This window comes from Pseudoliparis swirei, chromosome 7, assembly GCF_029220125.1.
Source record: "Pseudoliparis swirei isolate HS2019 ecotype Mariana Trench chromosome 7, NWPU_hadal_v1, whole genome shotgun sequence".
Classification (NCBI taxonomy): domain Eukaryota; kingdom Metazoa; phylum Chordata; class Actinopteri; order Perciformes; family Liparidae; genus Pseudoliparis; species Pseudoliparis swirei.
The window spans coordinates 22,424,320-22,450,226 of record NC_079394.1 but is presented as its reverse complement, the minus strand read 5'-3'; the positions used below and the strand labels follow the sequence as shown (position 1 = coordinate 22,450,226).

Genomic DNA, 25,907 nt, shown 5'->3' with positions numbered 1-25,907 from the left:
AATCATAGCCATGCAAGTTGTAAATGTAAATTCATTCCAAATGACTGATGATAATTCCACATGACTTTAATGCGCTAACAAGTAACGTCAAAATGAATGCAGCAACTGCATGTGCTTATCAAAAACATGTATGATATATTTACAAATCAAAGTCATCTTAAAGGGGCACTGTAAGAATTGACCACTAGGGGGCAGCAGTTCACCTCTACTCACACAATCCAAATTTAGGGGGAAATTAAACAGAAATACGAGATTTGTTTTGTTTCAGCCACTTTGGATTTAATCTAATATGTCTTACCATTATGGCAGCTGTACATCCACACACGATGGCCATCATATCGACATCTGCATTTCATGATGTTATTGGTGTAGTCTGACTCCGCTACCTCATAGTTTGGATTAATTGCTATCTGTAAGAGGAATAACATGTATGTTAATGCTGTGAGACGCCAGTACTGTAAATAATGTCACTCTTTAGATAAAAAGATTAGTGGAACATGGGAAACAATACCTGGAAAATGTAGTCTCCAGGTTTGATTTCAGTTATGTCGATCCACTGGCAGTCAATGTCGTGCCGGTAGGTATCCCAGCAGCCCACAGTGATACCCTGCTCTCCAAAGTTAGCACACTCATACCTCTTTTCAATACCTGTAGTAAGATATTGCAAAGTGAAGAAAATGTTGGCAAAGAGAACCATTCTAGGAACCATTCATAAAGCTGCATGGATATATTTATTTGTGGCCACTATGGGGCAGAATAACAAGCTGTAAACACAGCATTGACTCATTATTGTATTATCGACATATTATGCAGTTGATGAAAAGGTTAGTGTTAGTGGAAACGAGGTTGAGGCCAGTGAACCAAAGAGTAAACCAAAACATTAAAGCTGCTCGCTGTAAAAAAATTAATTATACATGTTTTGTGAGGTGCGGGGCTACTTGTGTTTCCTAGTCTTAAAAAGTAGAATGGGAGCCAGAGCCTTCAGTTATCAAGCTCCTCTTTTATGGAACCAGCTTCCACCTTCAGTCCGGGAGACAGACACAGTCCCCTCATTTAGACTTAAGACTTTCCTCTCTGTCCCATCTCTATAGAGATGCTGCTATAAGGCTTATAGGCTGCTGGGGGACGTTTTAGGATACACTGAGCACCTCTCTCCTCTTTTCTCTGTCCTTATGTATGAATGTTCATCTCTCCATTGCACATTATTAACTCTGCTTCCTCCCCGGAGTCCTTGTGACTTCACGTCTCATAGGGTCCATTGGACCTGGCTGGACATGGCCCAGCTGATGCCCCGCCCATTCCTCTCTACCTCCATCTGCCTGATTGATCATGGAGGTCCATGACTACCACCAACTTGTCATACTCATGTTATGCGTTGTAACTCTGTAATGTTTCCTTTTGGTCACATGATATATATTGCACCTGTCCATACTGGAGAGGGATCCTCCTCTGTTCTCCTGAAGGTTTCTTCCCTTTTTTCCCTGTGAAATTGTTTTTTGGGAGTTTTTCCTGATCCGATGTGAGGTCCTGAGACAGGGATGTCGTATGTGTACAGATTGTAAAGCCGTCTGAGGCAAATTTGTAATTTGTGATAATGGGCTATACAAAATAAACTGAATTGAAGTCACCGTTTCCTTGATCTTTAACCACCATTCTAAACCTAAAGTGGATGTTTTTACCACATTTGAGGAAATTCCCATCTGCTGAGATATCAGGTTCACAAGAATGGGTCAGATGTTGACCAACACAATCTAATCAGTGTGTCCAGTCCAAGTGGACATTTGTGCCTAACTGGTAGAAAGTTTCCTCCAGTTGTTGCTGCGTCCACGGGAATGTGGCGGGCAACCCTAAACACAGAAAGTCTCCAGACATTTTATACTGTACACTTTCATACTTAGTATTACCATTTTGTGTATAATTGAATAAGCTTGCTGCTGCTATAACCAAATGAGGATGAATAAAGTATCCATCTATCCATCCATCTTGCTAAGTGATGGAGTGGGTTGTTCAATCAGAAGATCAGCGGTTCAATTCCCAGTCTCTCCATTCCATTAACCTCAGATTCATCCCGAAGGCTGTGCCATCAGTGTGTGAATGGTTAACTGTACCCTCCTTCCATCAGAGCTGATTGGACGTACTAATAAAAGTGCAAGACTATTTTCTTTAAAACCAATTATTGACTGTGAAAAAGGGGGTTCTCTGCCACATTTCTAAAAAGTTAAAGCACATTCACATCTTGAAATCCAAATAGGAATCCCTCTTTTTGTTCTCACCTTCATCACACTCTGAGTCCTCCAGGCAGAAACTTGCTTTGTGCCCTTCTGCCACTTTGGTTCCATTGAGGGTGAAGAGGTCATAGAGCGTAAACACCTCCATGCTGTGATAATGCCTTCACACAGACAGAAATACAGGTTTACAATCCCAGCCAGTCGCAAAATGTACAAGGATGGCACTTGTCTGTTGTAGCTCTAGTCTGGTAAAGAAAGAGCACCAACTAGCATGACCGCCTTTTGGGTGTTAGCCTCCGCCAGTCAAGTCTGCCCAAAATGTTATCACTTCAGCATGTTATCCTATTAGGCATGTGTGTGAAATTGTAGCATATTAAATAAGTATGACCCTTTGAACAGCAAAATGTAATTAGTCCATTATTCAGAGTATGGACTAATACTAGATTATTTGAGATGTCATTTCTGAATGATTCAAATGTTCTCTTCTGCTAGTGGTTTACAAAGAATGTAGTGCTTGTTATAAATAACTAAGTTGCATTTGATATGTTCCTGGATTATAAACTGGTTACAACTCCTTCCCTGTGAGAAGATTTCTTAACACTCTCACATGTATTTCAGTGGGAAATCCTCCTCGGAAAGGAGGATTCACTCCAAGTATAGTTTCAACATTAGTATTCTCCACACCACCAGATTCTCTTTCCTGTTAGGGGAGAAAGGGTTTTTGAAACATAATTTTTTGATATGGATTAGAAATTTAATGAAGAATTATTCTGGAAAAATACACCTATTTGCTTTCTTTCTGCGAGTTTCATACAAATCTTAAGGTTGGAGTCTGGTGGTGATTAGCCTAGCTTAGCATGAAGACTGCAGTCTTTACTAAAAACCGAAGTACAGAAGTACAAAAAATACTTCTAGAGTTCAATTATTCAAACATTTTGTGTCTTTTGTGTTTGATCTGTAACCTAACTTAATATTAAATTGGTTGTTTAGTTACATGGTACATGCTGCAAATACACTTTTTCTATCCACTAAGCACTTCCAGGTAACCTGGTCCCAGCAGTTGTCAAGAAATGAATGCAATTCCCTCTAAAACTGTCATTATTGCATTTGTGTGCTTATGTACCTTACATACATATCGTTTTATAAGCCCTATTTTATAACTTTGTAGACAGCCAGGATCTTTATGCTAAGCTAGGCTAGTCGCCTCCCAGCTTCAGCTCTGTAGGCTACTAAACGAAATGTTTGACTCTAGAAAGATTATTACTGGATATCACTGTGGAATTATCAACTCGTGAATTCAGGGAAGAAATCCAAGGACAGATAAAATAGGGCAGTGACACTAACCTGTGACATTCGTGCCACACCCAGGAATGTCTGCCCGCTTTGGGCCGGAAGTCCGACTGGCCGTTGTTGTGGATCTGGGAGGAGAAGCGAAGCAGGCGCCGGTAGGTGTTGGCCGGCGCCTGGCTGGAGGTGGAGGAGAGACAGTTCTCCTCATATGCACACTGCAGCATGAACATGGGTCTGTCCTCCATGTAGGTGGTCTGCTCCACCGCCTGAGGGTTCAACACCAGGTCAGGAGCCGCTGTGGACCGGAGGATGAAAGAGAAACACAGGGAAGCAGACAGAGACAAGACATACTTAGTGACATAGAGGCTGACGTTGGCAAATATTAATGGAAAAAAGCTCTGGCACCGTGATGTAAATGTTGTTGTTTCAAAGTGGAGAGCCCCCTGGTAATTCCTGAGGGATAGTTGGGTTTCAGCTATGCAAAGGTAGAGCTATGCAAGGTAGAGCTTCTCCAGAGGTAGAAACTATTTTATGTTATTAAATTAAAACTCAAGAGTCAAAGCTGAAGGCTTTAGTCAAGATCTGATGAAAAAAATGATTAGTATTATTTGTTTTAAATGTCTTCACTTTCATTCATGACTCTACAGACTGCAGGATCTTAAAGGAGCAGGAGCCCTCTCGAAAGCATCAGGACATCATTTAATTGAAAAAAAGGCTTTCAATTGATATGTAGATATAAAAATCTTTTGAAATCATTGGTTTAAGTTTACAACAATAAGTGGAAAGTAAATCAATGAATGCTTCGGTTTCAATAGAGAAGAGTTTTAAGGAAAATATTTATACACTTAATATAACTAATTAACTCAATGAAGTTAATTAAATAACCAAATTACTAAGTTATTTCCATGACACTTCCTCCGTGTGGTTAGTGAGAAATTGAGTGCACACAGCAATACATTGATCAAGATCTTGGAGATCTAGAAAAGTACTAATTTGACATGTAAAGTATAGTAACAATTTGAGCTAAACTGAAACTTTCCCTGTGAAAGATCCTGTGTTCATTCACCAGAAACCACGTATTCACTTGTGTTTCTTACTCTCCGAGCAGGAGACTCCGGCGGCGTTGCGTCCGCCTCCTTTGGCGCAGCTGAGGTGAGCCCCGTGATGCAGGCAGTGGGACAGAGACATCTCGGTACCAGAGCAGCGAACGCCGCTCATTACCACAGAGTCAGCGCTCACCTCTCCTGGCCAGTACCAAGTCTCCTGTGGAGAGAACATGACACCCGTTCACAGTGGATGAGGGGAGGGGGGCATCCATATGTCATTCACCTCAGGTATTATGAACTTTGATTGATCACGTACCTGTAGAAAACTGATTTACACAAAAGCCCTGATGCTAAATTGTAATGGAACCTTTTGATGTTTATATATATAGATACCTGACTACTTTTTATTTTGTTAGAAGTAAACTGTTATGGAGGATTTTACAGTGAAACCTTATTTAAGCAACATTTCAAGTACTTCATGCAAGTAGAAATTCTTCCATCTAAATCTACACCATTATAAGTGAAAGTCCTACAGTTAAAATGTGACTCTAGTAAAGTACAGAGGTATTATCTGTATAAATAAATTAACATTTTTTAAATTTGTGTCGCCCAATATCTTTAAAATCTCTAAAATGTGACTTCCTGTGTCCATAGACCTCAGTCACAAAGGTAAATGTTCTTATTATGCGAAAATAAACTATATTACTGTGAATTGTATCACTAGATTATTATTACTAATGTTAATTACTAATATGAAGCTAACGCTGATTTTTTCATTAACTATTTAATTAAATCTATAATACTTTATGAAATAATTCAGTTATATTAAAGGAGCCAGACACATACTTTAAATTACACTTACTTTACTATTATTTCGACCGAGACCAAGGTTACTCTCTAACTTGGAAGAAAGTATACATTTAATTTCACAATATTTATGTTTCTAAAATAATCGGAAAAAAGAACTTGAAAATGTCGTTAATAATGGATTTGTAAAAAAATGGGTAATTTTTTAAATATTAGAACAAAGGAATAATACATCCAGTCCCAGCGTATTTCCACCACTATTTTACAAGGAGTTTTGGAATACCGAGATGGCAAAACTACAATTTACTTTCACGATGCCGATGAAGCATTCAGTCCTCTTTGAGTAAAACCATTGTAAAGAAAAGCTTTTCTACATTGACCACTAGAGGGCGCGCCCTATCCTTTTATATCCTCACTATACTGTATAATAGTTTTTTGTTTAAATAAAACAATTTGAGCTGCAACGTTTTGGTCCTTATGACTAGAATACATTAATTAGTGCTGCCAGATAAAGATATTGGGGGGTGTTTAATGTGTTATGGTCATTAGCATAACACAGTAAACATACCCCAATCACTTCTGATTTGTAAAATCTTAAAAATTCAGCCGCCATAAAATTGACCACAATAAAAGGACATTTAATTTTCAACAGAAATAAACTTCACATCAGAACATAATTCAATTGAAAAAAGGCTTTCAACTGATATTTAGATATCAAAATCATGTGAAATCCTTAGTTTAAGTTTATAACAAAAAGTGGAAAGTATGAATTCTTAGGTTTCAATAGGGAAGAATTTTTAAGATAACTATTTCTATACTCGATATAACCAATTAAACTCAATTAAGTTAATTAACTGACAGAAATATGAAGTTATTTCCATGACACTTCCCGTGTGATTAGTGAGAAATTGAGTGCACAGAGCAATAATTTGATCATGACTGGAGTTTTAGAAAAGTACTAATTTGACATGTACAGTAAAAATGTTAGCTAAACTGGAACTTTTCCTGTGGAAGATCCTGTGTTCAGATGTGCGCTCTACTAGAAGAACATTCATAATTAATTATTATCATTCTAAATAATTTTTAACAAACCCAAACAGACAGACTTTGACCCCATGGCTATTCTGACTTGTGATAATAATAATGATGATAACTTGTACCTGGAAAGCATTGCTGGCGAAGCCCAGTCCCAGCTGCCTGCAGACCACCATAGCCTCCATGGTTCCCCAGCTGTCACTGCACACCGTCCCCCATACCAGAGAACCGTTCCTCTCCACCAGCACCTCCACACGGCCCTCGTAGGGGTTACGACCTCCTTTCAGACGCAGCTACATGGGCACAAAAGTACAGAACCGACTCAGAGGCTGAACCCACACTGTTATGACATGAAGCCCCTAGATATGCTGCTATAGGCTTATAGGCTGCTGGGGGATGTTTAAGGAGCACCCATCTCATCTTCTCGCTCTACTTAAGGATGAATTTACATCTCTCCATCACACATTACTAATTCTGCTTCCTCCCCGGAGTCTTTGTGACTTCACGTCTCATAGGCTACACATTGGACCTGGCTGTGTCTGATGCCTCCTGTCATGGCCCTGCTGATGCTTCTGTCCATCCGGGGAGAAGGATCCTCCTCTGTTGCTCTCCTGAAGGTTTCTTCCCTTTTTTCCCTGTGAAAGTTTTTTTCTATTTTTTGGGGGAGTTTTTCCTGATTGGATGTGAAGTCCTGGAACAGGGACGTCGTATGTGTACAGATTGTAAAGCCCTCTTAGGATAATTTGTGATATTGGGCTATACTAAATAAACTGAATTGAATCTGTGAGGTTTGACTGGAAGCATTATTTAAATGTTGAGGAAAACATAATGCAGCCATTGATTCTAAGGTCTTGGAAATGTAATATATGCATGATAGGTTTACTTCATCTACTACTACTTATGATTTATGGAGCACTATGAGGATGAACAAAATAAACGGGCAGAAAAAAAGAATGCTGAAACTAGAATTCCCGCCTCTAGGTTGTATGCCTCCGCCAACCAACCAAGTATCCATGTCAGTCCAACAGGGTATCGCTTCATCATTTGAGACATTTACGTGTGGTAATTGGCATTTGGATTCTTGAGTTTGGACCCAAAATGATGTCACATGACTGTTGACCACTGAATTCTAATCAGTTCACCCTTGAGTCCAAGTGGAAGGTTACACCAGATGTAATGAAATTCCATCATCATGATGGTGCAAAGGTATAACACACGCAACTATTCAGTGAGAAACTGGAAAAGCAATATATTTACGACAAATTATATTTAAATATTTATATATTATTAAATATTGCAATATAGAAAATAGACAGTTGCAGCTCAGCAGGCTATTGATGATTGTGATAGAAATGTAACTAACATCGGCAAGAGTAACATTCATAAGACCAACAAACATCACGTTTCTGAATGAGTGTGTTGCTCACCGACTCCTGGAAGCCCATAGCAGGAACGTTACATCTGACGGCTGCATCCTCCTCATGGCTGCAACCAAGAGTCTCCTTGTTGAAGAAACACTCTGTGATGGACTTCTCAAATCCAGAGCACTCCACCTCGTTCATATGGACCGGGCCCATTCCTGGAAGACACGGACAGGAGCAACCGACTTCCATTTAAAATAAATGCCCTGGTTAAGATCTAAACCCTAGTTCAACATTTGTATTTGCTTAGCTTAGTATAAAAAGCTAGAAGCAGCACATAGAAAATGTCTAGCCTATATACATTAGCGTTCAAAAGTTTGGGGTCACCCAGACAATTTAGTGTTTTCCCATGAAAATTCACACTGTAATTTATCAAATGATTCGCAAAATGAATAGAAAATAGTGTCAAGACATTGACAAGGTTAGAATTTTAATTTTGTTCTTGAAACTTCAAGCTCAAAAGGCCAGTTTTATAGCTTCTTTATAACAGTTTTCAGCGGTGCTAACATAATTGCACTAGAGTTTAAGTGTTTTCTCATCAACCAGTAGTCTTCGAAGGCAATTAGCAAACACAATGTACCATTAGAACACTAGAGTGATAGTAGCTGGAAGTGGGCCTCTATACACCTTTGCAGATATTTCATTAAAACCAGACGTTTCCGCCTAGAAGTCATTTACTACATTAAGAATGTAAAGAGTGTATTTCTGATTAATTTTATGTTATCGTCATAAAAAACCCAGAAGTGTCCTTATTTTCAAAGAAAAGCACTAAGTAACCCCAAACGCTTGAACGGTAGTGTATCTATGAACATAGATGAATATATAAATTCTTCCAGTCATTATACTAAGCCAAGCAGCTGAAGCTTCATATTCAGTGTACAGACATGCGATTGGAGTTGCTCTCATCAACTCCCATCAAGAATATTTCCCCAAATTAGTTTAAAAGGTCAAATAAGCACGATGACAAAAATAGTAATTTTTCTTGTCAATATGGGAAGGGGAAAGCAAAATAGCAATAAAGGAAAAGAGCAGCTGACCATACTGTACATCGATAGGAGCCCTGCGATAAACCCCACCTAGTCTGCTGGGATTGGGCCCCGCAAAACTAAACTGGATAAGCGCTTCGGATGATGTAATCGGGGAAATTCAAAACAGCTCCGATAGCTTCATCAGATATTTTACATTATTATTTCCATCTGGGTTTCTTTTCTTCCAAGGAAAGAGAGACAGCCACTGGATGAGAAATCATGCTGGAAATGTATGCTCTGTTTCAACATTTTCCACGTATAATGTTACTGGAATGTGTTTTTATGAAAAAGGAAACACAGACGCATTTCTTTCCACAGCATATCCTGATAACAGGTGAGCTAAGGCTTTACAACACTGTAGAGCACAGGGTGGATTTATGCCGAGTGTGTGTTTTAGAAGTGTCATATTTTGTTATTGGGCAGGACGGTCCCAACTTCCAAACCTGCTGTAAAACTCTCCATGCAGGAGGTGTTAGAACCCTACAGGTGCCGTCTGGGAAGAGACCATAAAGTGAGTGGAGGCCTCCATTAGGAGGCAGGAAACACCAGTGGTATACTCGTAAGAATCATTGTTAAAACATGCAAGACCCAAAATGTGAGAAAACAGACTTCAAAGTATGAAACAGTCAATTTAGACAATCAAAATGTTACAATTAATATTCATGGACTGAAACAAAACTATTTTACACGAAATGCTCATCACCAAATAGCAGATGGAACTAATCCTGTTCCACCAAGCTAAATCCCTTTCACCATCAGTTTCTTCCCTTTTTTCCATGTGAAAGGGTTTTTTGGGAGTTTTTCCTGTTCTGATGTGAGGTCCTGGGAGGCTAATTTGTAATTTGTGAGAATGAGCTATACTAAATAAACTGAATTGAATTGAAAAGGTCCGAAGTGGCGCACAAGGGTGATGGGAGGAGGATTGCTGAATTTGTTTGGGGATTGGGGATTTGTAGATTTTGCGACACAATCATAACCTTCTGTCCCGTGCCATGTAGGAAATATACATGCAACAACAAAGACGGTCATTCTAAATTCGTTGGGATCGCTGACGGTGTCAGGGCCACCCTGTACTTGTACCACCTTATTCCAGACTGTTGTAGCTCACAATACACTTTATTTATGCTGTGGCCTCTATTCAGCAGTCTAGTTTAGACTAGACATATTTTAATACTGTAGTTTGTAATGTTTTGCCGTGGAAAAAGAACTTTGTATGAACTTTTGGAGCACAGTGAGAATGTAAAACTGGTATACCTTGTCCCAAGCGACCTCCGGACAGGGCCTCTATGGCCGTACCAAAGCCCAGCTCTCGACACACCACGGTGGCAGATAGCAAGCTCCAGTTGTCATCACATATGGTGCCCCACTCTCCATTTTTCAACACCTCCACTCGACCCTCGCCTACGATGGCCCCCCCACGAAGACGAACCAGCGGTTGCTGAAGAGGAAAAACACACGCACATCTATGTAAAAGCTGAAATGTTCAAATTCTAAAACCAGATGTACCACATCGTACTTTTTATTTTGGTTCCTTCGAAAAAAGAACAGCCTTAAGTGGAACCTCAACTTTTCCCTTTTCTGTGGAAGCTGAGGCAGCAGACTGGGTGGCTTTATGTTTATAGAACATGCTATAAATGTGGTTCTCCCATGAACTGTTTAGACAAACTGGAAGTGTTTATTTTTACAAGTAAATGCGTTAGTCCCAGTTTAATCTGACACGCTGCTATCGGTATTCACAAAGCCCAGACATCAGAATGTTTATGCTCTGTAATAAACATACATCCACATACTGAAATTAACAATAACATTAATGTAAAGCAGTCATCATCGGTAAATAATCCTATAAATATCAATTGTCATGTATTGTCCAACTATGTCCGATTCCAACTTGTTATGTTTAGTCTGGCTTTTATAAGAAATCGTTGTGATATTGAATGTAACATATTGTTTTGGGTAGTTAAAACAATCTGTCACGACAATAATTTCACATATTTTGCATTATCTGGGCAACCATCTCATGTCCTGAAGTGATCAAGGTATTTTCATCCATTCTTGCATCTCTTCTTGTCTTGACTGTCATATTCTTGTTTAAACCAAAGTCTTAACTCAGCAGAGATCCCTGTTACTGCATTTCAGATCTCAGCTGTGGAACGTGAGGCAAGCTCAAACCTCACCCTGGAATGTGGATGGAGTCACACAGAGAGAAATCGTGTCAGCTTAGAGGAGCTGATCTGAAAGGTGTTGCGATTGTTTACGGACTAAGTGAACTTTACATCCCCTGAAGCCTAAAAAATAATGCCTATTTTAAATCTGCAATGGACATGGGTGATGGAAAAATCCCTCTTTTACACACTGGGGAGGTCAAAGGTAGGAAGCACAATATGTGTTTTCTTTATCAGGAAGACCTGTGAAACCAGTAGGATGTCAAGTGAAGACTTACCAAAAATGCTAAGAAAAAGTTTCGGTAGACAAAATCAAAAGACTATAATGCTTTGGGTTTTCATGTCATGATGCCAGACAAATCAGTCCACCTTAGGTTTGATGGGGTTCTAAAACTGGGAAAACCATTTCTTTATGGGGCCATTGTCATGTTAGGGCAGGGTCAAAAGAACTACCAAAAAGCAGGAAGCACGCTATTTGTTTCAAATATGAAGCTTCCCTAAGGTTCACCTGGTCCAGCTCCTAGAGATGCTGCTATACGAGCTCAGTCGCACCTGGATGGAACCGGTGTCTCTGTGAGAGTCACTTTCTTTGACTTCTCCAGTGCATTTAACACCATCCAGCCACTGCTGCTGAGTGAGAAGCTGCGGGTGGCCGGTGTGGACGCGTCCACCATCTCCTGGATCACTGACTACCTCACAGGCAGACCACAGTTTGTCAGAATGGGCCGTGTGCTGTCTGGAACGGTGGTCAGTGATGTTGGAGCCCCACAGGGAACTGTTCTGTCTCCCTTCCTCTTCACCCTGTACACCAGTGACTTCCAGTACAACACGGAGTCATGCCATCTGCAGAAGTACTCTGATGATTCTGCAGTGGTCGGGTGTATTAGTGATGGACGGGAGGAGGAGTACAGGGCAGTGGTGAGTGACTTTGTAAAGTGGGTCGATGAGAACCACCTGCGGCTGAACGTGGCCAAGACCAGAGAGATGGTGGTGGACTTCAGGAGGAAGGCGACAGCTCCTACACCTCTGAGTGTCCTGGGAGTGGACGTGGACATGGTGGAGGAGTACAAGTACCTGGGCGTCTCCATCGACAGCCGACTGAACTGGAAGGCCAACATCAACGCTGTGTACAAGAAGGGGATGAGTCGACTCTTTTTCCTGAGAAAGCTTCGATCCTTCAACGTGTGCAGCAAGATGTTGGAGTTATTCTACCAGTCGGTTGTGGCCAGTGTGCTGCACTTTGCCATTGTCTGCTGGGGGAGCAGCATCGGAGTCAGCATGATCCAAGATGGCGTCGCGACAAGTCGCAGAGGCTCACCGCTCTCCCGTTTGGTGTTTTTTTTTGTTATTTATGTGTGTGTTTTTTTTCTCGTCCTGCTGGGCGAAATACAGCTATAATAGACAAGACCTACTAGAAATCGGATTACGCAGCAAAAGCACCGTCACAGCCGAGTTTATCCACGGAAATAACATCCCGGTAGACATCGCCAGGAGACCCGGTACTCCGTGGTTCAACATACCCGGAACCAAGTACCGCAGACGGAGGAAGGAGCGTAAGCAAAAACGAGGCTGCAGAGCCGGACTGCGAGAGAGGCTAAGGAAACGCCCGGACAAACCATCGCTACCGAGTATTTTCCTAACAAATGCAAGATCTCTGGCAAACAAGATGGACGAGCTGAGACTCCAGGTTGCAACTAACACCACGGTGAGGATAGCTGTGTGCTAATAGTCACCGAAACCTGGCTCCACTCGTCCATCCCGGACTTAGCTATCGAACTAGCAGGCCGCACTCTCCACCGACGCGACAGAACAAAAGAGGCTACAGGCAAGTCGCGAGGCGGGGGCCTCCTAATATACACAAAGGACACTTGGGGGGAAAACACAAACATAGTGAGTAACCACTGTTCCCCAGACGTAGAATATATGACTGTTAAATGCCGGCCCAGATACCTACCAAGAGAATTTAATGTTGTATTGATAACCGCAGTGTACATTCCACCCGATGCTAACGCTAGCGTGGCGCTAGGTGAGCTGCACGATACAATTAGTAAACAACAAAACACATACCCTGAGGCTGTCCACATTATTGCGGGGGACTTTAACCATGCTAACTTAAAGGTAGTGCTTCCCAAACTCTACCAGCATGTTAGATGTGCCACTAGGGGAGATAAAACATTAGACAAGGTATATTCTAACATCAAGCTGGGCTATAGAGCCAGAGCACTAGCACACCTAGGCCAGTCAGACCATGTGTCCCTACTCCTAATCCCATCCTACACCTCCATCAGAAAAAGGGCTCCCACCACATCAAAGACAGTTAAAACCTGGCCTGAAGGTGCCACTCCACAGTTGCAAGACTGCTTTGAGTCCACCGACTGGGGGGTCTTCGAGCACGAGGACCTGGAACAGTACACTTCAGCGGTCCTGGGTTACATCAAGCACTGCATAGACTCCGTCACCGTGGACAAGCGTATCCGGGTACATCCCAACACGAAGCCGTGGATGACGGGAGAGGTGCAGCGTCTGCTCCGAGAGAGGAACACCGCCTTCAGCTCCGCAGATGGGGAGCTATACAGCACGGCCAGAGCCGACCTGAAGCGGGGGATCAGAAGGGCCAAGGCGGACTACAAGGCGAAGATTGAGGACTGCTTCCAGAGTAACGACTCCAGGCAGGTGTGGCAGGGGGTCCAACACATGACAAACTACAGACCCAGCCACCCCTCGGCCGACGGGGGCGACCCTCAGTTGGTGGAAGAGCTGAACTCCTTCTACGCCCGCTACGAGGTGGGACCAACGGAAGCAGCCACACCACATCCACCAGCCCACAGCAGCCTCATCCTCACGGAACACGAAGTGAGACGCACGCTGAAGGCCGTGAACCCGAGGAAAGCAGCAGGGCCGGACGGCGTCTCGGGACGGGTGTTGAGAGACTGCGCCGACCAGCTGGCGGGGGTCTTCACCAAGATCTTCAACCAGTCCCTGTCCCAGGCCACCGTCCCATCCTGCCTGAAAACCTCCACAATCATCCCGGTGCCAAAAAGAAAACCATCAGCTGCTTAAACGACTACCGTCCAGTGGCACTCACCCCCATCCCCATGAAGTGCTTCGAGAAGCTGGTTCGTTCCCACATCATCTCATCCCTTCCGCCCGGCCTGGACCGTCACCAGTTTGCATACAGAGCAAACAGGTCCACGGATGACGCCATCGCCACAGCTCTCCACTCTGCCCTGTCTCACCTGGAGGGGGGGGGGAGCTACGCACGGCTGCTCTTCATGGACTTCTGCTCGGCATTTAACTCCATCCTTCCTGACAGACTGGTGACAAAACTGTCAGACCTGGGATTATCACACTCTACCTGCCGTTGGATTAAGGACTTCCTGTCTGACCGCCCCAGAGGGTGAGGATAGGTCCCCACACCTCCACGGCCCTCAGCCTCAGCACCGGGTCCCCAGGGCTGCGTGCTGAGCCCCTACTTACTCCCTCTACACTAATGACTTCACCGCCCACCCCAGCAACTCCATCATAAAGTTTGCTGACGACACCACTGTGGTGGGCTGCATCTCCGGGTGACGAGACCGCGTGCAGCGACGAGGTGGAGCAGCTGTCTGTGTTGTGCAAAGCGAACAACCTGCAGCTGAACAAGCTCAAAACCCAGGAGATGATCATCGATTACAGAAGGAAGAAAACTGTCATCCAGCCCCTGTACATTGACGGCACTGTGTGGAGAGAGTCTCGGTCTTCAGATTCCTGGGCGTTCACCTGGCTGAGGACCTGTCCTGGAGAACCAACACCACGGCGATCGTCAAGAAGGCACAGCAGAGACTCTACTTCCTGAGAATACTCAGGAATTACCACCTCAGACAGGATCTGCTTGTGTCCTTCTACCGCTGCTCCGTGGAGAGCGTCCTCACCTATTGCATCTGCGTGTGGTTCCTCAGCTGCACAGCCGCAGAGAGGAACGCGCTTCAGAGGGTCGTCAACTCGGCCCAGAAGATCATCGGGTGCCCCCTCCCCTCCCTGCAAGAACTGTACAGCTCTCGCTGCCTTAAGAAGGCAGTCAAGATCCTCAAGGATCCATCTCACCCGGGCAACGAACACTTTGTACGGCTGCGCTCAGGCAGGCGCTTCAAGACTATGTATACCCGGACCAACAGATTTAAGTTCAGCTTCTTTCCGAGGGCCATAAGCGCACTAAACGCTGCTAAGTTTTTAGAGAGTCAAATGTCGCATCCCCGTTCAATATGAGGAATCGTGCAATAAAAAACTTAGGTTTACATTAAGAAATATGCCTAGTTTACATACGTAGTTTATTATACTTATTTTTATATTTATATTTACATCGATAGATCTCATTTATACTTATGTACAGTTCCCCTATGTCTATTTATGATTCATTTTGGTTTTTATATTGTCTTGTTTATATTGTCTTGTTGTTTTTATATTGTCTATTGTCCTATTAGCACCTTGGGATTGCATCTAAATTTCGTTGTTCTTTTGCACAATGACAAATAAAGATCATTATCATTATCATTATCATTATCACTATCATCGGAGCCGGTGACACCAGCCGTCTTAACAAACTGGTTAGGAAGGCTGGCTCCATCATCGGCTGCCAGCTGGAGCTCCTGGAACAGGTGGTGGAGAGGAGGACGTTGAAGAAACTGGTGTCCATATTGGACAACCCGGACCACCCTCTCCACCACCTCCTACAGGGACAGAGGAGTACTTTCTCCAGACGTCTCCTCACGCTCCGCTGCCACAAGGACAGATACAGGAGAACATTCCTGCCGACGGCTATGAGGCTCTACAACAGTTCACCTCTTGCCAGATCACCCTAACCCTTCATTTCATTTGCTCTGCACTCATACACACACTTTGCTTTTTGCACTCTGTCTATATTTAATATTTTTGTATTTGATTTGTCAGTGTTGTTGTGTGTTGTGTATGCATGTGTGTTGTATATTACATATATATTTTGTTTTGTATTTTACTTTATCTTACTTGTACACTTATATATCTTTCATCCCTGTTTCTTATATTTTGTGTTTTGTTTTTTATTCTTGTGTGTTGCTGCTACTGTCTCGACAAATTTCCCCTTGGGGATTAATAAAGTATATATCTATCTATCTATCTATAGGTTTAGAAGCTGCTGGGGAACGTTTTAGGATACACTGAGCACCTCTCTCCTCTTCTCTTTCTACTTATGGATGAATTTACATCTCTCCATCACACATTATTAACTCTGCTTCCTCCCCGGAGTCTTTGTGACTTCACGTCTCAGGTCCATTGGACCTGGCTGTATCTGATGCCTCCTGTCTGGTGAGCCGGCCTTCTGTCATGGCCCTGCTGATGAACCCAATCGGAGTGATCAACTATAAACTTGACAGTGCTCTTTTGGAGGGCTTGTCTACACCATATCTTTCAAGATTAAAAAAAACCCTGCAATGATGGTGCATCTTTTCTGACTCCGGAGCCTACCTTCATACTCATTGACGAAAGTTTCTGGAGAAACATGTTTTTCCTTGTCATGTCCAAAGACTTTTACTACATTGTGTCATTATAATACCTCAAGATGACAATAATTCACTTTAATGGGAAATAAGATACAGTACACAAAGTGACCATGATAGCAAACGCCACCTTCGGCCTTGATCTCCAACCTTTACTAGAGTCAGTGAACTGAACAGAACCAGCGCAGCCATTTCTAAAAACAGCTTTGTTTACAGCAGACATTCCACATTTCATTTGCCACTGACAGAAGACAGTAAACACTTACTGTTACAGTGGCTCATTATACAAGGACAAATATATTTTTTAATGTGTTTATTGTAAGGTCAAATATTTTCATGGCTGAGAAAGAACTGGAAAAGCAAGTCAATCTTTAAGACTATGGAATTACTGAAGTACTTAAGTAAAACTATATCAATAGTGGCAGGGCTCCAGACTAACTTTTTTTACTAGGAGCACAGTGGCCCCTAACTTAAAATTTTAGGGGCGCAAGCAGAAAATTTAGGGGTGCACACTATAAATCGACTTGCAAAGTTTTCCCATCATTTTTACTGTATTACTGATCAATAATTTGACAATATACAATCTTATGCCTGTTTTCCTTCATGAACTGCAAAACATTCACAACAGAGAACTCTTCAGAAGTTACTGTATTGAGTTTAAACATATTTTAAGAGAAAACATACCTTGAGCATGTGCATGTTGCACTTCGATGTGGCCAATCAAAACATTTATTGGTTTCTAGAGATGCACCGATTAGGTTTTTGGTGCCGATCACCGATCACTGAAATCAGTATCTGCCGATCGCCGATAATACCGATCACCGAAATCAGTATCTTCCGATCTGATAATACCGATCACGGTGTTGATTGAAGCATTCTATTTATTGTGTAGCATTATTGCCTAGGACTATGAGGAAATACATATATAAAGCAACTCAAACATTAAATAAATTACCGATTTCTTTAAACATTTAGGACTTTTACTTTGAAAAATGTCCTAATTGATACATTAAAATTGTTTGATTGCTATTGTAGGGGATTTCAGATATGTATGGAACACATCTGCATTATTCATTTCCTGGAACTCTTGGGGAAATCTATATACAGGACTTTTCTTAACATACAATAGACTGACTAATTTTTATAAACTCTTCCTTGGTCCAGTAAAAATGTTTTAATGTTAGCATAATTTAAGCTAAATCTCAGAAACGATCTATAAAGATACAAAATCAGTTCATTGTTTACTTTTATATGTTCGTGTATGATTTGTCGACATCTTATTTTGAAAAACGGATGTTGTTTCACGTGGTTCTTTCCGCTAACTTTGCAAAACCGGATGTTGTCACTTAAATCCTTCCGCTAACTTTATCAAAACCCTCGCGCGCTCCTGATCGAATGTGTTTGCCGTCAACATCAGTCTATAGGGGCTCAGACATGTGAGAGTCGGCTGAGTCGACCCAGAGATTCAACTCGGGGGACGGGGACGCCGCTCGGTGGTGAGGATCCCCTCTGACCTCTCACTCTGCGGCCCTCCGCTGCAGTGAGCCTGTAGCCCCCCCCGCTCTCACACACAGGCCAGCCTTCTTCTTCGGTTTTCGTCTCCTTTCTTCTTCTTCTGGAGTTAATGTCGGTTAGCAAACCAGTCATTCAGGCATTACCTCTAACTATAATGGGCTGAAGTGTAGAACAAGTTTGTCAGCAACAAAAATATTTAATAACAACAACAACAAAATCTGCTAATTTACTGGTCGCGCATGCGCGAGTTGATGACACATTTACTCGCACTGTGTCTAATTTTAGGCGCAAAATGCGACCATTTGGTCGCAGTCTGGAGCCCTGAGTGGGGTATTTTAGATGAACGGAAGAAGATACTTCACCTCTTGTCTGAAAGCCTTTCTAAATCCCGTCATGGGTGTCGGGGCGAAGTCTTTGCCAGGCACACAGCTCACCACCACAGGCAACCCTCCAGGACAGGTCTCATTGGACTTCATGGATGTAACCTGGCCCAGTTTACAGCTGGACAAATGGGCTTCATTGCCAGTGCAGTTCACAGCATAGTCCCAGTATGTGGGCTTTCTCCGGCGAGCAAACATCCTGGACAGAAGGAGAAGGAAAGGACGGTCAACAAATCTTTCAGCGGTTGAACCTTTTTTTTAACCGGGTATATCAAACGCAGAAAAATTAGACAACTAGCATGAGAAAAAGCACAAACGTAAAACTGCACTCATCTAAAATACCCCACTATTGATAGGGTGTTGTTAATTCCATAGTCTTAAAGATTGACTTGCTTTTCCAGCTCTTGCTCAGACATGAACATATTTTTAAAATAGATTTGTTCTTCTATAATGAGCCACTGTAACAGTAAGTGCTTAGGCTACTGTCTTCCCTTAGTGGCACATTAAATATGTCTGGTGTCAACAAAGCTGTTTTCAGAAATAGCTGCACTGACTCCATCACAATATTTGTCCTATGTTAATGGGCTAAAATATTTTTCCTTTGACAGTGGGTTAAATGACCATAAGTGAGGTTTTGCTAGTAGTAATAAAAAATATGTTTTGGTCTTGAGTTAGATGCTTACAGAAAAAGTAAGACCAGCAGCTAATTATTTTGGTTTCACTAGTTGCAACTGTATGATCATAATAACAATAATAGGGAACTGTTTTCCTAACACTTGACGTTAGCATAGCCATTTGTAAGGCTAGAGTGTGACATTTACTTAATAATGGAGTACTGCAACCAAATGGCAAAACAAAAAAAGGTTAATACACATGATGGTTAATGATGGCACTATTTTTCTTAATTTACTTTACATTCATGGAATCTATAAAAAAAGGACTTCATAAACTGCAGTTGAAACTCTAGATCCAGATTAATAGTGAAATAAGGAAACTTATCACAAAGCGTTATCTTCACATCACACAAGGGCAATGCTGTTAGCACACTGTAATTTACAACAAAGGTGAAAGGTCAGCTGACAGCTGGAGTGTTCACATTAGAACACACTGGGGTAATGACACTTTTTCAGGCCTGGTGGGGTGAAAATTTCTTCCTTTCCACTTAGTGAGCCCATATTATGTATTTAATGAGCGCCATTGGCAGAGCGGCCTGTCTTATCCTTGTAGCTCGTGTCTGAGGTGTACGTGAAAAAAAAGAAAGTATTAAAATTGGACAAGCTGCATTTGTTTTTCATTTGGGAGCTGGTGAGAGGGAAGCTGTAGACTGGAAGCTATCCAAAACTAATGCTCTCAAATGCAATTTAAACACAGCTGTGATGCATATCACTGCTGTTCAAATGGAACGGTGATTGAATGAACTGTTGGTCCCGAGGCTGTGAAAGTTCTCACCAAAACCTCTTTAAATGTGTTCACATTCAAGGTTTTTCTAAACTTTTAATACATTTAACTAACTTTCTACCATCAATAATACTTCACATGAATATGGGCCTTTAAATGCAGGAGAACTCCATTTATAGTAAATATCAGCTTTTTTGTCAAGGTGAAAACAGTTGTTTAATGCCTTCTGTGGCTATGAAGGAGCTCGGCTCGGGTCTTAAGACTGGAAATCTAGAACAGAAAGTCTCGGCATGGATTGTGAAAGATAGGAATAATTACAAAGCAGGGTAAGGTTTGACAACTCCATACCATTGCATTATGGAAAGTAATGGGTTCGAAGAGCGATATAACATTTTCAATAATATATTGTGCAAGGTATTAGTATTTGAAATTCAACAATTTAATAAATAACATTTTGGAGGTCGTCTGGCTAGGAACTCTGTCTACAAGGCCGATGCTTTGCAGACACAGATACCTAGCAGACTAAATACCTGGATCTGTCAGGGTGATATAAGCAATGAGAGCACAAGACACAGCTTGAAGGGGGAGGGGTCACTTGTAATTGAGTGCAATGGGTTACATTTGCACCATAAGCTATCAAGCTCCTCTTTTATGGAACCAGCTTCCAATCTCAGTCCATGAGGCAGTCGCCATATTTAAGAGTAGACTTAAGACATTCCTCTTTGATAGTGCTTATGGTTAGGGCTGAATCAGGTTTCCCTGGTCCAGCCCCGAGAGATGCTGTTATAGGCTTATAGGCTGCTGGGGGACGTTTAGGATACACTGAGCACCTCTCTCCATCCGGCGAGAGGGATTCTCCTCTGTTGCTCTCTTAGCGGTTTCTTCCCTTTGAAAGTTTTTTTTTCTATTTCTTGTGAATTTTTCCTGATCCGATGTGAGGTCCTGGAACTGACTGCGCTTTTAACTATATTTTTCGTCCCACACAAGTTTACCAACGCACCGGAAAGCACATCTTCACTGTAATTAACCTCACACAGCACTAAATATGTGTCATTTTGTAGCGTGAAGCTGATCATTTCCCATTTAGAAAACTCTACAGCACACACACACACACACACACACACCACAAGGACCCACATCTTTTTCATGACCCTCCTCCTTCTCCCATACAGACACAGGTGTTGGATGAGCCACACCTGAGCTGGTTTGGCCTTAAAGAACTTCTTCATTTGGCAGCCGGGTCTCTCTGGAGGAGGACATCCTCTGTGTCGCTGTGGCTTATGTTTCAGTTCTGTTTCTTCGTGCACACTGCCATATGACTTCACCACTGGTACCTCTAATTTACATGGTTTCACTTGTGTTGTGGAAAATTAAATCACTTCTTGTTTGTCTCTCTGTTTGTTGCCATCTCTGGTTGTGACAATTTAGACATTTGAATTTAAATCCGTTGTTCCCAAACCGACTGTTGGAGCTATTTATTTGATATTAGTATTTAGTTGTATAGACAAGTAGTAATCATTCAGGTTTTTTTGCATATTTAGGTTAGATGTTTTGATGTATTAGAATAGAGCGTATTCACGTGACGTCAGAATCTCAATCGCGCCATCTTGGGGTCCACTTATTAAATGTCAGAAGAAGTTGACCTGGCTATCGTGTCCGCTGTTTGATTATGCGAGAGCCCAGCAACCTCATGTCCTTCTGCATTACCAAAGAAAGATTTCAGCGGTTGGAATTGAATATTCGCAACGCTTTTTTACCTGATTTTATTCGCTCAACACTTTGTGGTTAATTCGCTAGTTACCAGCACATAGCCCGGTCACATTCCTGTAAAACAGTTTTCATTTCCGCTATCGACCATGGGACATGAACAACTATTTCTGCGTCATACTTGTTGTGGAAATACCACAAATGTCGGAACATCAAGCGCCCCGTGTCTGGGTTCATACTATGATCCGTAGTCGCACAGCTCCGCCTCCAGGACGAGTGTCTGGATGAAGCCGCTTCCAGCTCCTTCAGGACCAGCAGTGCCTGGCTGGCCGTGCTGAGTGCTGTTCCCATGTAGCCAGTGTTTTATTTTACCTTGAAATGAATCACAGAGTAAAGGCAGACATCGCCCGACGAAGTTGCCATGTTCATGGCTTCCTCCCAAGTTTCCATCCACAGTTCCTTTTGCGCAAGTGAAAGACATTGATTTTCGCTCGGCGAAAAAAGCAAAAAGAGATTATTGACGAGAGTGTGTCAATGGAAACGTGCCCACAACCCGATGTGTCAACAGAAACACATGAGAACAGTCCTAACTTGGCATGGGAATCGAGAACCGGTTCTGTTTTAGAACCGGTTCCCAGTGAACCGATTGTTTGGGATCGTCAGCCAAATTCTTTAACGGTTCTGCTAACGGTCCTCTGTGGCGTTGCGCATGCGCAAACTTTTTTCGTTTCTTCTTCAGACTGCAGCAAACATGGCAACGAGGCAGAAGCCTTCTAAAGTTTGGCTCTATTTCACACGACAAAATGACAACTACGCCACTTGTAACGTGTGTAAAAAGTCTATTTCGTCGAAGGGAGGAAATACAAAAAATATGAATAAGCATTTGAACACAGCATGGAATTAAATTACAGGAATGTCATGTGTTTGATGCATGCAGCAGCTCAGCTAAAGTCGGCGCTTCATCTCTTTCTGTCCAAGGTAAACTCCTCAAAAGTGATCACAACCACTCACTGTGTGAAGCAATTTGCCTTTATTGTGTGTAGTCGATCAAGTTATCTTCTGTCCCTTCGTTTGAAGCATACATTTTAGCTCCGGCATTGGCTAGTGAGAGTGCTCACCTGTGTGCGCGTATCACGGCTGAGCGATGTGCGCACCACTCGCTGTGAGCACTGCGCGTGCAGACAGCATTTAACGGAGCGGAGCAGCGCGTGCGCTCTGATCGCTCTTTTAATGAAGTATCGATACTAAAAATATGCTAATTCACATTGTTTTTAACGTACGGGTACTTCGTTAGTATCGCTACACCGTGCAGCGTGACAGCAGCAGATGTAGCGGACTAACATTCAAGCTAACCCAACTTCCCAAACACTGTCGACATCTGAACGCTGATTGGCCGAGACGCGACACGTCCCATCAAAGATGTTTTATTGCGAAGAGCACCACTTCACATTTTCTCCGCGTCTCACTGCAAATCTCAACGGCAGCGGGCAGGGTGAAAAAAATAATGAATCGGAACGCGTCTCTGGTATTATTCAGGGGGCCGGTCCAAATGTGGAGGCGGGCCGAATCCGGCCCGCGGGCCGTAGTTTGGGGACCACTGGGCTACAGCTAGCACGTCTTGTACACCTCCTCATATCTTTGTGTTCAGGCATCCTCCACCCCATCTGAGAGTGTGTTCTCCACGGCTGGAGACACAATAAGTCCTGAGAGATCGCGTATCCTCCCGGAGAAAGCAGACATGCTTATTTTTCTGCACAAGAATTGTTGATGATCCATGCAATTGATGTGCAATGCACACTTGGTATTTGCCACTGCTAGTTTCATTTTTGGCAGCTCAGTTCATATACCCTTTAAAAAAAAGGAAGGAGCACTGTAATTTCTAGGAACATGTTTAAATTAAACAGAATACATTTTATTTAAGTTATGTAAGTTTTATTTTAAGTTCAAGAGGAATATGTATAAATGTTTTTGGTTATTTAAAATTTTTTAAATGTGTATGTATACATACTGTATATGGTGTGTGCAGCATTATAAAATATTATATAAAAGAAAATTAATGTAAATAAACCCGTTTATGCTCTTTTTCCCACCCCTTGCCCAATAAGAATCGAGAAAAGAATCGATAAGGAATCGAATCGATAAGCAGGAATCGATAAGGCATCGGAATCGTTAAAATCGTATCAATTCTCATCCCTAGTCCTAACGCTCATACGCTGAGTGAAGCCGAAGTAGATGCATGACAAGTTGAAGTAATAGCCTGTCTTGTTGAGCTGATAAACCCATATTCTGAATCATTAGTCCCACATCCAACAGTGAGGCACAGTACCATAATCACAAGGCACACCGTTTTGAACTGAAATTGTGTCTCCTTCAGGATATAATGGTCATTTCTAAAGAAGAGCGGCATAAAATAAAGCAAAACAATGCCGTGCATGGACCCCAACATGGCCGCCAAAGGTTGTTGTGGTCACGTGATATAGCTATTTCTTGTGATAGTTATTCATTTTAATTTGTTAATTTTAATGTCTAGATACATTTAGTCTCTTGATTGTTCATTTGTTTGCTAATTGGGTAACCCTGTGGGCACCTGTGATTATATGTAGGTACAGGACCAGCATGCACCTGGGTAGACCTATGTTGTTTTTTTACCAGCACAGGAGAGGCAGCATTAGGAGTTCCTTTTGTTTGTTTGTTTGTTTTGTTTAGTTAAATAAATGATCAGAATAACGGAATCCTGAATGGACAATGCTTTAATTTGGATTATGATTTATTGGACAAATGGCCACTACACCGACTCTGGAAGAAGTTAAGCTCTACAAGGCACATCGGCACAGGAGCCGGTTCAGGATTGGCACCGTGTGACTACAGTTTCAAGTGGCAGCCTGTTAAAACAGACGTTTCCCCCGGGCTAAAGTGGGAGTGGGCTGGCACGTAGATGGAAATTGAGGGAGCCCTCGTGCTCTGCTGCGGTTACCAAACGCAGACAGTAAATTCAAGGTTAACTTGAGTTCTGGATGTTTTATGGTAAGCCGTGATTAACTTGCGGCCTCTTTGCTGCAAGCTTCCTCATGTAAGCAAGATTTAGATCCCTCACACATAACGACAACTTTGTGGAATGCACTAATGTTGGATATGCAAGAGTCAGGTAAAAATTCAATGGGCTTTTGATGTAAACACATTGGAACATGTACAATTTAGAGTTATTCCAATGTACTTTAATCTTTCAACACCAACCTTCAGTGGTAGTGTTCCTAAATGATAAACATTTGTTGATTAATTTTTTAAAGATGTATAGCCCCGCTGAACTGATGGAATGTATGGATACTCTATGTGAACTGACATTAGGTCCTTGCAGGATGGGCTGTTAACCAAGGGTGAATTTACCCAACATTCAAAGCAGTACATTCTCTGCTTCAAGCTGGTGGAGCATATAAACTGACATATGTTTAACCAATGAGAATTATATTAAGCTCTACAGTTTAACCTAACCCTCGAACACAAAAGGGGACATGAAGCCAAATCCAAACTACACTTATAAGCTTTTTTGGAGTTTAGTGTCAAAGTTAACATCTGAAACCTCCCCAGAGACGGATTATCCAACAATACACCCACTGATTGACACCTATAATAATAATAATAATAATAACTTTGTATGACCATGAACTTCTTTGGCCTTTCTCAGGCATGAAAACGGGTCAGGGGTGAAAAAGGTGAGACGGATAGGCGCGTTGTATGATAATCTGTAGGTCCTCCATTCTGACACCAAGTATAATAATAGTAATATCGTGTATAATATGGTCATTCATGAACCAACTCCCTTTTTTTTTGGCGTGAACAAGTCTTCAAGTCTTGTGCTCTGCTGAGCCACGAGTCTGTTCCACGAGTCTGTTCCTTGAGTCTGTTCCATGAGTCTGTCCCTTGAGTCTGTCCCTTGAGTCTGTCCCTTGAGTCTGTCCCTTGAGTCTGTTCCTGGAGTCTGGTCCTTGAGTCTGTCCCTTGAGTCTGTTCTGCCTCTACCTGGTTGTCACGATCTTCTCTACCATACCTGCCATAAATATCATGATACTGATACAATACCATAAAAACAGTATACCATAAATAAGACACTGGTATATTTATCTATAATAGTAATAAATAAAATATCTGTATGGTTCACTTTTTACCAACTTTTTCAACACTTAACAAATGGCAGTAATATTAGTATTAGCATACAAGATATTAATGAAACTACATGGAGCCATCATAGCATTGATTATACACTATGAGGCCTTTAGTCTGTATCTGACCAGATGATACAGAGTTCATCAGGATTAGCAGCTGTAGAGTTACAGAACTTTACAGACTGAATTTAAACATTTCACTTCTGGCATCTTTTTTTAT

The 25,907-nt window shown here is 42.1% G+C and overlaps 1 protein-coding gene across 4 annotated transcripts in view; it reads right to left on the bottom strand.

Moving 5' to 3' along the window:
* Positions 1-25,907, bottom strand: part of loxl2b (lysyl oxidase-like 2b) — a 49,761-nt gene that overhangs the window by 2,017 nt on the left and 21,837 nt on the right. For 3 of the 4 annotated variants that reach the window (XM_056418386.1, XM_056418387.1, XM_056418389.1), the window contains 9 exons: positions 18,405-18,621; positions 10,110-10,293; positions 7,834-7,985; positions 6,532-6,699; positions 4,616-4,781; positions 3,573-3,813; positions 2,274-2,389; positions 512-648; positions 299-410 (listed from right to left, as the gene is read on the bottom strand). In XM_056418386.1, the coding sequence (XP_056274361.1) occupies positions 299-410; positions 512-648; positions 2,274-2,389; positions 3,573-3,813; positions 4,616-4,781; positions 6,532-6,699; positions 7,834-7,985; positions 10,110-10,293; positions 18,405-18,621 (1,493 nt within the window). Of the gene's footprint in view, positions 1-298; positions 411-511; positions 649-2,273; positions 2,390-2,835; positions 2,929-3,572; positions 3,814-4,615; positions 4,782-6,531; positions 6,700-7,833; positions 7,986-10,109; positions 10,294-18,404; positions 18,622-25,907 lie in introns of those variants that run through there. The other variant, XM_056418388.1, reaches the window with a different exon arrangement.